The sequence below is a fragment of the Pseudophryne corroboree genome, chromosome 6 (genome assembly GCF_028390025.1).
Source record: "Pseudophryne corroboree isolate aPseCor3 chromosome 6, aPseCor3.hap2, whole genome shotgun sequence".
NCBI lineage: Eukaryota > Metazoa > Chordata > Amphibia > Anura > Myobatrachidae > Pseudophryne > Pseudophryne corroboree.
This window is the reverse complement of record NC_086449.1, coordinates 320,922,631-320,934,737: the sequence shown is the minus strand read 5'-3', so window position 1 is coordinate 320,934,737 and position 12,107 is coordinate 320,922,631. Positions and strand designations below refer to the sequence as shown.

The 12,107-nt window shown below is 46.6% G+C and overlaps 1 protein-coding gene across 1 annotated transcript in view; it reads right to left on the bottom strand.

Moving 5' to 3' along the window:
- Window positions 1-12,107, bottom strand: part of MRPL18 (mitochondrial ribosomal protein L18) — a 183,742-nt gene that overhangs the window by 80,374 nt on the left and 91,261 nt on the right. The window contains exon 3 of the mRNA XM_063926289.1: window positions 2,885-3,116. Coding sequence (XP_063782359.1) covers window positions 2,885-3,116 — 232 coding nt within the window. The remainder of the gene's footprint in view (window positions 1-2,884; window positions 3,117-12,107) is intronic.

Below are 12,107 nucleotides of genomic sequence, written 5' to 3'. Positions count from 1 at the left end.
ATCAACTGAGCGACCAGCACATGAGAAAGAATACTTTACTTCAGCAGTCATTATAATCATAATGTAATACACAAATACACACATATCCCATATATATATATATATATATATATATATATATATAGGGTCCCTAGTGACATGAATGTGTATGACCATGTACTAAAAGCCCCAGTTGTGGATCAAACAGGAAACCTTATGGTCGACAGAAAACCTAGTATTCGTCGACAAACCGGGAGTAGTAACCAGGCAAAATAACCATCTGGCAAACCCCGAGAGGTCCGAGGGGAGTATACCTATATAATCTTTATAACACTCCCCCACACCTACTACCATATCTGTGCTCGAGCTACAGGCCCAAGGAACCGTACCATACATATACATACAAATATATATATATTTATATATATACAGGCATAAAGCAGTTACAGCATGTTAAGTTACTCTCAGTAAATAACAGTTGGTGCCGACAGGGTCTCCCCTACAGTGTTCACTTCTGACAAGCAAACAACTACCGACCTGCTGATACTGCATCAAGGACCAGCAGGTGTCGGCGATGCAGACAGCGATCCCCCTGTTTGTGACAGAGCACTCATACCTGTCGACATATGTCGACTAAAAAGCTATAGTGGGTATTCTGACCAGGGAAACACAGGGATATATGCACAACACACTGTATTAGAAGCCCATTTAACGGGTGGTCTTCTGTTTGCCGGCGGTCGGGCTCCCGGCGCTCAGTATACCGGCGCCGGGAGCCCGACAGCCGGAATACCGACAATTATTTTCCCTCGTGGGGGTCCACGACCCCCATAGAGGGAGAATAAAATAGTGTGGCGCGCGTAGCGCGCCACCGTGCCCGTAGCGTGGCGAGCGCAGCGAGCCCGCAAGGGGCTCATTTGCGCTCGCCAAGCTGTCGGTAAGCCGGCGGTCGGGCTCCCGGCGCCGGGATGCTGGTCGACGGGAGCCCGACCGCCGGCCAGCCGTAGTGAACCCCATTTAACTAACTTAGTGTTATATTGTCTATATACACTAAACACTGTGCCCCCCCATGTTTGCTTTCACTGCTATGGCGGGGACATGGAGGAAAATGGCGCTGGAAGTGTTGTGAGGGCTAAGCACCGGTCCCTTCTCGGCGCGCTTCAGCCCGCTAGAAATATATTGTTTTTTTATGCCAGCGGGGGCCCCTATACAGTGTCTACACACTGTATATTACGTAGCCACCCTTAAAAAAGGTATATATTGCTGCCCAGGGCGCCCCCCCCCCCCCCTGCACCCTTGTAAGCCGTCGGCGCGGGAGCAATGGCGCGCAGCGCGCTGCTTTATGCTGGCGGGTGTACGGGACACGGTGCCCAGGCGCCGAAAATGCTTTTAATGCCAGCTGTTTTAGAAGATCAGTAACTTGCTGCCCAGGGCGCTCTCCCCCAGCGCCCTGCACCCTGTGAGTGCCGTTGGTGTGTGGGAGCATGGAGCACAGCGCGACCGCTGCGCTGTACCTCCGTTACCGAAGGCTTCTGATGTCACTGAAGTCTTCTGTTCTTCACATACTCACCCGACTTCTTTCTTCTGGCTTCTGTGAGGGGGGTGACGGCACGGCTCCGAGAACAAGCAGCTAGGCGAACCAAGTGATAGAACCCTCTGGAGCTAATGGTGTCCAGTAGCCTAAGTAGCAGAGCCCTTGAACTAAGAAGAAGTAGGTCTGACTTCTCTCCCCTCAGTCTCACGATGCAGAAAGCCTGTAGCCAGCAGGTCTCCCTGAAAATAAAAAACCTAACTAAGTCTTTAGAGAAACTCAGTAGAGCTCCCCTAGTGTGTGTCCAGTCACTCCTGGGCACAGAGTCTAACTAAGGTCTGGAGGAGGGGCATAGAGGGAGGAGCCAGTGCACACCCATTCAAAGTCTCATAGTGTGCCCATGTCTCCTGCGGATCCCGTCTATACCCCATGGTCCTTACGGAGTCCTCAGCATCCTCTAGGACGTATGAGAAAAAAAAAACTCCCAACTGACTTTTCAAACATTTGAATCTCCCCCAAAGTGTGTACAAAATTAATTTAGGTTTCATATACACCTTATACACAGTAATTTTATATAGTATTTTAAATAATTTCGAACATGAAACAAAGTTTGTGTACATTGAACCACCAGAAAATAAAAGTGTCCCGATCTCAGTCTCACTCAAAAAAAATATTGGATTTCGGAATATTTTGGATATCGGATTTTCGGCTATGGGAGACTCAACCTATACAAATGAAAGGAATACAACATAGGCTGTCCTACATACAGTTTACCAATGATTTACAAAACACTTATGAAGCAAAAACTTTTCCAGCTGTTGTAAACTGTTCCCCTCTTGTGCTGTTATTCTGGAGAAGCGAAGAGTCACCAGTATAGATGAGACTATTTCACTACTTATTATTTTTATTACCAGTTATTTATATAGCGCACACATATTCCGCAGTGCTTTACAGAGAATAGTTGGCCATTCACATCACTCCCTGCCCCAGTGGAGCTTACAATCTATAATCCCTATCACATGTACACGCACACACATTCATGCTAGGGTTCATTTTGTTAGGAGCCAATTAACCTACCAGTATATTTTTGGATTGTGGGAGGAAACCGGAGAACCCGGAGGAAACCCACGCAAGTACGGGGAGAATATACAAACTCCACACAGTTAGGGCCATGGTGGGAATCGATCCCATGACCTCAGTGCTGTGAGGCAGTAATGCTAACCATTACACCATCCGTACTGCCCTACTTAGATTCACAGTGGACTATTACAGAACCATTATAATATTTGTACTCCAAGCCAGAGCATGATGATATAAGAGTTACAGTAGGCATCTACAGTATTCTCTGAAATTATATTTTCTGATCTTTAATCTTACCGATTCGCAGCGAAACACCCAGGGGATCTCCCGAAAAAGCATGTAATGTATTCCTGCCTCTAGGCAACGTTGAGACAAGATTCTACCTATATTCTCACAGGCCATGGCGTCTTTTGTGCTGTAAAGATGTTTCTTCACCGCCCATTCTCTGGTGGAGGCAGAGAGTACAACATTTCCATTAGCATGTTCCACCACTGCAGTTACATGATGCCCGCTGCGTTCCAGACGTAGCCTAAAAACAAATAAAAAAATGAAGAGTACTTGAATCTTCACACTTACCACTGTAGATGCTGTCAAACTGTACTTGCCTTAAACTATAGAAAGGATATTTCTATAACTGAAACCTAAATAGGGCCAGATATACCCTTAGGTATCATTAAAATATAACCTTTAATTGTATCTTTAAAATTAATAGGAATTTGAAAAGGAAAAATATATAAACACACACACAGGCTTATTCATATACACCTTGGGATCACTTGTCTATCACAAGGAGTTCAAAGAACACTGATTGCTCACTATGGAGCTTATTGGTTCAGAGAACACTGATTGCTCACCGAGGAGCTTGTTTTAATTATTTTTATTCAGATTTTTTTTATAACCAATTATGATCTCTCACTGTTTAAACAACCATATCATGAATAGGTATTGATTTACCGAACGTCAGCTCCTATATTCTCAAACACATGTATAATTATAAAACTTCAAAATTTGCCCAAATGGTATATACACAGTGTTGAGAGATGCAGAATGCCCATCATATTTATATGGTATCTTATGCGCTCATTAGTAGCCCGACATAAATAGTTGGTATAGAGAGAAAAAAGGAAAGAGTAAAAAAGATGATCAGTATGCCATGGTACATTGCTTCTACTGTCTCACCGTCATGAGCTCAAGGTTTTTGTTAGCTCAGCGGCCGGTGGATGAGAGGGCAGCGACCTTGAAATTTCTGACCAGAAAGAGGATAAGTGGCCGTACTGCTTTCCCTGTTAGAGCGGATGGAATGTCTCGATATCCTAGGACATTGCAGGACACTGCACCGCAATCCAGGGATGAGTGTTAACCGAAATTGATTACAATTCCTGCCTGTTAATTTTCAGGTAAAACTGTTTTTTTTTTTGATGCCAGATAGTGCAGTGAAGTGAGCAAGCCTACGGGTGAAAACGCGTTTTGGCACGGCTGGAATCAGCATGGCAATGTCGCCTTGTGAAAGTTAGAATCACTGGTCCTACAACCAACATACGCTGCTCCGTCCAGAAGTCCTGCTGCCTTTAGAACGGTAATCTTCCTATTTTCAGCTAGCTCTCATCCACGGATTTGTGGTGCAGCGTCCTTGCTCTGTCCTATGATATCAAGGCGCTGCAACCGCTCTAACGTGGAAAGCAGCACAGCTACTAATCTTTTTTCCGGCCAGTAATACCCGAAGCGCTGCTGTTTTCATATTTGCCGTCCGCTGCACCGGTCCTAGTGACCAGAGTACATGACGAAAAGAGATCTCAGCGGCTGGACTGGGTTTGCGGTCATAAAAACTTTTCATTCTAGCTGGGTTTGCTGCTACTTTTTAGCCCAACACATATTGTTCAGTGACCTATGGTCAAATGTTAGAGAAAATAATGAATTATGTTAAGTGAGCCTAACAATATTAGTATACCGATAAAGTATACCTGAAAATAAATTTGGGAAAGTACTTTGCTAATAGCCTGTGTGGAGAACGGCTTTTTTGATAAATGCATTTCTATGTGAGAATGTGCACGGCACTGGTTTAACATTGAACCACTCCCTATCATCTCCCTGCAATTACCTGAAAATTAACAGGCAGGAATTGTACTCAATTTCGGTTAACACTCATCCCTGGATTGCGGTGCAGTGTCCTGCAATGTCCTAGGATATCGAGACATTCCATCCGCTCTAACAGGGAAAGCAGTACGGCCACTTATCCTCTTTCTGGTCAGAAATTTCAAGGTCGCTGCCCTCTCATCCACCGGCCGCTGAGCTAACAAAAACCTTGAGCTCATGACGGTGAGACAGTAGAAGCAATGTACCATGGCATACTGATCATCTTTTTTACTCTTTCCTTTTTTCTCTCTATACCAACTATTTATGTCGGGCTACTAATGAGCGCATAAGATGCCATATAAATATGATGGGCATTCTGCATCTCTCAACACTGTGTATATACCATTTGGGCAAATTTTGAATTTTTATAATTATACATGTGTTTGAGAATATAGGAGCTGACGTTCGGTAAATCAATACCTATTCATGATATGGTTGTTTAAACAGTGAGAGATCATAATTGGTTATAAAAAAAATCTGAATAAAAATAATTAAAACAAGCTCCTCGGTGAGCAATCAGTGTTCTCTGAACCAATAAGCTCCATAGTGAGCAATCAGTGTTCTTTGAACTCCTTGTGATAGACAAGTGATCCCAAGGTGTATATGAATAAACCTGTGTGTGTGTTTATATATTTTTCCTTTTCAAATTCCTATTAATTTTAACGATACAATTAAAGGTTATATTTTAATGATACCTAAGGGTATATCTGGCCCTATTTATATTTCAAAGAGTGCCCCCAAGATAGAGTCTTCTTTTCTCTTTCTAGAATATTTGGTTTTCTGACTCTGGGGAGCAACACCAACCCTGTATTATGGTGAATCTACCCGAGTAATCATAGGTATTTGGTTTTCATTAAAGAATTAACCCCCCTCGTGTGTTCATTTTGTGTGTAACTGTGTCATCCAGGCACAAACAAGGGGGTATCTTGTTGCGGATCATCACAAATGTTTCTTCCTATAACTGAAACCTGCAATGAACACAAATGTTGTTTGATCATAAAAAAGATTACCCAGCTTGTTTCATTCTTGTGGATCTTGGAAAGGATCCATCAAATTCTGATGCTGTGTTCAAAATTAAGTGTAGCAGAATGTCCCTTAAATATTGATGGAACTCTGCTATATAGTTATGAATTAGCAACAATAAAATATTATTTTCTTTATAGGTTGGCTTACTTATAGCTTTGCAGCCTAGCGCTACTGCAAAGCTTCCCGCAGTGTCCTTAAGACAGTGCTCTGCTTACTTGAGTGGGCGGCCCTGCCCCTTAGGCAAGACATAATAGTATCACGGGTGTATGAGGCAGGTCGGCAAAGGGCACAGTACCACCTTGTTACACACTGCGCTTCAGTGCATGGTTTTCAGATCATGCAGCTGGTGCACAGGTTTGTTAATGGACAATGGATCAATGTATACCTTGAAAACACCTACTGTTAAGGTTCCATGAGGGCAGAGTTTGAGAAACATTGCTCTATGTATTCTCTTTAAATTAATCCCTGTGCATAACCAGTTCAAAGCTACACCAATTAAAAGAGGAGGGGCTTAACATTGCTAAAACTACAGAAATTAACAATCTTAACTGCCAGACTCTGAGGAAGTACTACTGTACCTGTAATTACCAACTGCCTGGAGAAGCAGTAGCCTATGACCATTATCACATATCTACACCAACAGATATTAACAGTACTTTATGTACAAAGTGTTCCCCACACCACAGACTGTTTGGGCAGAGAAATACTGGGAGGTATTCACTTGTTATATTGCGCCCGATCTCCCTTCTAAAGTGATGGGATATCTAGGGACAATATTCAATTGATCTTCTTTATTGCGCCCATCGCACCCTTAGAGTTTGTGTTCAGCTTAAGCCCAACTAAAAGAATGGGCGTAACGCAAAAAGTCCCGTTTGGGTGCCCAAATTGGTAATTTTTTGCTCATATCAGCTCGCCACCTCAGTGGGTAGCGAGCTGAAAATGAGTTTTATGGTAAGAACTTACCGTTGTTAAAACTCTTTCTGCGAGGTACACTAGGCTCCACAAGTCTGAACAATGGGGTGTAGAGTAGGATCTTGATCCGAGGCACGAACAGGCTCAAAGCTTTGACTGTTCCCAGAATGCACAGCGCCACCTCCTATATCACCCCGCCTCCCAGCATAGGAGCTCAGTTTAGTTAACCAGCCCAATGCAGTAGCAGGAGAAGAGACGACAACGGTTAGTAGCCACATACACCACACTCGCACGACAAGAGAAGTGTCAGCGGCCAATGCCATATCAACCCAAAGAAGCTAAGTGCGTCAGGGAGGGCGCCTTGTGGAGCTCAGTGTACCTCGCAGAAAGAGTTTTAACAAGGGTAAGTTCTTACTATAAAACTCGTTTTCTGCTGCGGGGTACACTGGGCTCCACAAGTCTGGACAATGGGGATGTCCTAAAGCTGTGGGAGGGGACGTACTGTAGCGGGCACAAGAACCCGGCGTCCATAGGAAGCATCCTGGGAAGCGGCAGTATCGAAGGCATAGAACCTTATGAACGTGTTCCCGGAGGACCACGTAGCCGCCTTGCACAATTGATCAAGGGTCGCACCGCGTTGGGCCGCCCAACAAGGTCCAACAGACCGAGTAGAATGGGCCGTAATGTGAACAGGAGCTGACAGACCAGCCTTCACATAAGCATGCGCAATCAGCATTCTAATCCACCTGGCCAGGGTCTGCTTGTGAGCAGGCCAGCCACGTTTGTGAAATCCAAACAAAACAAAGAGAGAATCAGACTTTTGAATAGAAGCAGTTCTCTTCACATAGATACGGAGAGCCCGTACCACATCCAAAGACCGCTCTTTGGGAGACAAATCAGGAGAGACAAAAGCTGGAACCACAATCTCCTAATTAAGGTGGAACGAAGAAACCACCTTAGGTAAATATCCGGGACAAGTCCTAAGAACCGCCCGGTCACGGTGAAAAATCAGATATGGGGAACTTTAAGACAAGGCACCCAAATCCGACACTCTTCTAGCAGAGGCAATAGCCAGCAAGACCACCACCTTAAGGGAAAGCCACTTAAGGTCAGCTAAACCAAGAGGTTCAAATGGAGGCTCCTGCAACGCCTCCAAAACCACCGACAAGTCCCAAGGAGCCACAGGCGGGACATAGGGAGGTTGGATACGCAACACACCCTGAGTGAAAGTATGAACATCAGGTAAAGTCGCAATTTTTCTCTGGAACCACACCGACAAGGCAGAAATATTAACCTTGAGGGAGGCCAGACGCACGCCTAAATCTAGGCCCTGCTGTAGAAAAGCCAAAAGTTTGGCTAAACTTGGAAGCGTCATAATGGTTAGATGCGCACCGAACAAAGTAGGAATGCCAGACCCGATGGTAAATCCGAGCAGAGGCCGGTTTCCAGGCCCGCAACATAGTTTTAATGACTTCTACAGAAAAACCCTTAGCTCTTAAGACGGAAGCTTCAAGAGCCACGCCGTCAAAGACAGCCAGGCTAGGTCCTGGTAGACACAGGGGCCCTGAACGAGGAGGTCTGGGCGTTGTGGAAGTAGAAGTGGACGCTCTGACAATAGGCCTTGCAGGTCTGAGAACCAGTGCCGTCTGGGCCACGCCAGAGCTATGAGAAGCAGATTTCCTTTTTCTTGCTTGAACTTCCAAATTACCCTGGGCAGGAGTGACACCGGAGGGAACACGTACGCAGCCGAAACCTCCACGGCACTGCCAGCGCATCCACGAATGCTGCTTGAGGATCCCTTGTCCTTGCTCCGAAGACCGGAACCTTGTGATTGTGTCGAGACGCCATCAGATCCACATCTGGAAGACCCCACCTTTCCACGAGGAGTTTAAACACTTCTGGATGGAGGCCCCACTTGCCGGAATGCACATCCTGACGACTGAGAAAGTCCGCTTCCCAATTCAGGACTCCCGGAATGAATATTGCCGATATTGCTGGTAGATGGTGTTCTGCCCAACGTAGAATCCGTGAGGCTTCCTTCATTGCCAAACGGCTTCGAGTGCCGCCTTGATGATTTATGTAAGCCACTGTGGTGGCATTGTCCGACTGTACTTGAACAGGACGTTTCTGAATCAAATGCTGGGCTAGGTTCAACGCATTGAAGACCGCCCGCAATTCCAGAATGTTGATCGAGAGGAGAGATTCCTCCTTGGTCCACCGACCCTGCAAGGAGTGCTGCTCCAGCACCGCGCCCCAACCTCTTAGACTGGCATCTGTCGTCAACAGGACCCAGTTGGATATCCAGAAGGGACGGCCTCTGCACAATTGTCGGTCCTGGAGCCACCAGAGCAGCGACAGACGGACCTCCGGAGTCAAAGAGATCATTTGAGACCTGATCCGGTGAGGCAGGCCATCCCACTTGGCTAGAATCAGCTTCTGGAGGGGGCGAGAATGGAATTGAGCATACTCCACCATGTCGAATGCTGATACCATGAGACCCAGCACCTGAATTGCCGAATGTATCGACACTTGCGGACGAGAAAGGAGGCAAAGAATCCTGTCCTGAAGTTTCAGGACTTTCTCCTGACACAAGAACAACCTCTGGTTGTGAGTGTCCAACAGCGCTCCCAGATGCACCATGCTCTGAGCAGAGACCAGGGAGGATTTCTTCCAGTTGATGAGCCACCCGTAGGATTGTAGAAACCGGACCGTCATATCCAGATGACGCAGAAGAAGATCTGGGGAATTTGCCAGAATAACCTCAGGTATTGTTGATGTGACACTGCTATAGGAATATGCAGGTAAGCATCCTGTATGTCCAGGGAGACCATGTAGTCCCCAGGTTCCAAGGCCAGAACTATAGAGCGAAGGGTTTCCATACGGAACTTGGAAACCTTCACAAACTTATTCAGTGCCTTGAGGTTGAGAATGGGCCGGGAGGACCCATTCGGTTTTGAGACTAGAAACAGCGGAGAATAGTACCCCAGGCCCCTCTGAGCAAGAGGCACCTGTACTACGACTCCTGTATCCAGGAGTGTCTGTACCACCGAATGCAGAGTGTTTGCCTTTGTCTGGTACGACGGGACGTCTGTCTGTCAAAATCGATGAGGGGGTCGGTTTTTGAAGGCTATGGCGTAACCTCGAGTGACGACTTCCCGTACCCAGGCATCTGAAGTGGTCTTCAACCATTCCTGGGTATACCCTAGAAGCCGGCCCTCCACCCTGGGATCCCCCAGGGGGAGGCCCACCCTGTCATGCGGCAGGCTTATCGGTCTTGGCTGCTGGCTGACTGGCAGCCCAGGCTCTTTTGGGCTTCGGCTTACCAGGTATGGAAGTGCGGGCCTGCTTATGGTACGCCTGTCCTTTTGCTTTACCTGAAGGACAAAAGGGGCGAAAGGACGTGCCTTTGGCCTTCGACACAGAAGGAGCTGTATTAGGCAGACAGGCAGTTTTGGCAGTAGCCAAGTCAGCCACTATCTTATTTAAGTCCTCCCCAAACAGAATATCCCCCTTGAAAGGGAGCACCTCCAGGGTTTTTCTAGAGTCCAGATCCACAGACCAGGATCTCAGCCACAATATCCTGCGAGCCTGGACTGACATAGTAGAGGCCTTGGCTGCTAGGATACCGGCATCAGAAGCCGCCTCTTTAATACAGCGAGAAGCAGAGGAAACCACCATCCTAGCCACATGTGAGTCTACTGGAGGAGGCGTTTCCCAATTCTTAGACAGCTCTGGCGCGAGGGGATAGCGAGGCAGCATCTTCTTTGAGGCACAAACTTCGTACCCGGGCTTTGCCAGGGTTCCTGACGTATATCCACTAGGTGGTCAGAGTGAGGTAAAACTTGTTTAATCACCTTCTGACGCTTGAACCTATCTGGTTTCTTAGGAGGAACGGATGGCTCGGGATCATCTGTAATCTGCAGAATTAACTTAATAGCCTCCAAAAGATCAGGAACATCCACATGTGAACAACCCTCCCCATCAGCCGTATCTGAGTCAGAACCTGTGGGGTCAGTGTATGTGCTGTCTTCATCAGACGAGGTGTCAGTGACAGCAGTGGATTGTGAGGAGACGAGCGCTCGCTTAGAGGACCTCTTGGACTTAGGCGAGCGATGGTTAGACTTTTTAGTAGTCAGGGACTGGTTCAACTTCTTTAACTGAGCAGATTAATCGCCCGCCCACAGCGGGTTAGCTGCAGGGACCACATACGGTTGTACCGGCATTGGGGGTCCCATAGGGGGTGTTAGTTTATGAACTAGCGTATGCAGAAGCGTGGAAAAAGCGACCCACAGAGGGTCAGTATATGCCTCCGTTGCCACAGTCCCACTGGGGGGCAAGGAGCCCCCAGAACCAGAGCCCACAGCTGCTATATTCTCCCCATATGTGCATGTGGCTTCAGCAACACCAGCAGTGTGTTCCACCCCAGAACCGTTACCCTCAGAAGCAGCCATGATATAACTTGCAGTATAAGGTAACACAGTACAATTATTAGCAGAACTATATCCCTAAACCCAAACCCCTGCACAGTGTAGTCAGCACCAGCAGAGATAAAGGAGAGATATGGTGACTAAATCACAGAGAAAAATACGTAATACAGTATATCTTTGTGAAAATCCTATATTGAATGACACCTGACGCACCAAGCCCTCTCAGGTTATAGAATATAGGGATAGCAAGTTGAGTGAAAGACACGAGATGGACACCACTCAGCTATCAATGCACACACAAATAGTCACAGTTTGTACAATGCAGAGGTTATTACAGACAATAATACTGCACTGGACTAGCTTACACAGCTATATAGTCAATAGATATAACACTACATAGTAAGAAACTGGATGTATATCACAGGGTAATTGTTCTATAAACCCCTGACTAAATGCACTCTTTCTTAACTAACACTGACTAAAAAGGCAGGTAGAATATTTAAGTGTCATGTAGAGATGAGCGGGTTCGGTTTCTTTGAATCCGAACCCGCACGAACTTCACTTTTTTTTTCACGGGTCCGAGCGACTCGGATCTTCCCGCCTTGCTCGGTTAACCCGAGCGCGCCCGAACGTCATCATGACGCTGTCGGATTCTCGCGAGGCTCGGATTCTATCGCGAGACTCGGATTCTATCGCGAGACTCGGATTCTATATAAGGAGCCGCGCGTCGCCGCCATTTTCACACGTGCATTGAGATTGATAGGGAGAGGACGTGGCTGGCGTCCTCTCCATTTAGATTAGATTTAGAAGAGAGAGAGAGAGAGAGATTGCTGTGATACTGTAGATTAGAAGAGAGTGCAGAGTGCAGACAGAGTTTAGTGACTGACGACCACAGTGACCAGTGACCACCAGAGACAGTGCAGTTGTTTGTTTTATTTAATATATCCGTTCTCTGCCTGAAAAAAACGATACACAGTCACACAGTGACTCAGTCTGTGTGCACTGCTCAGCCCAGTGTGCTG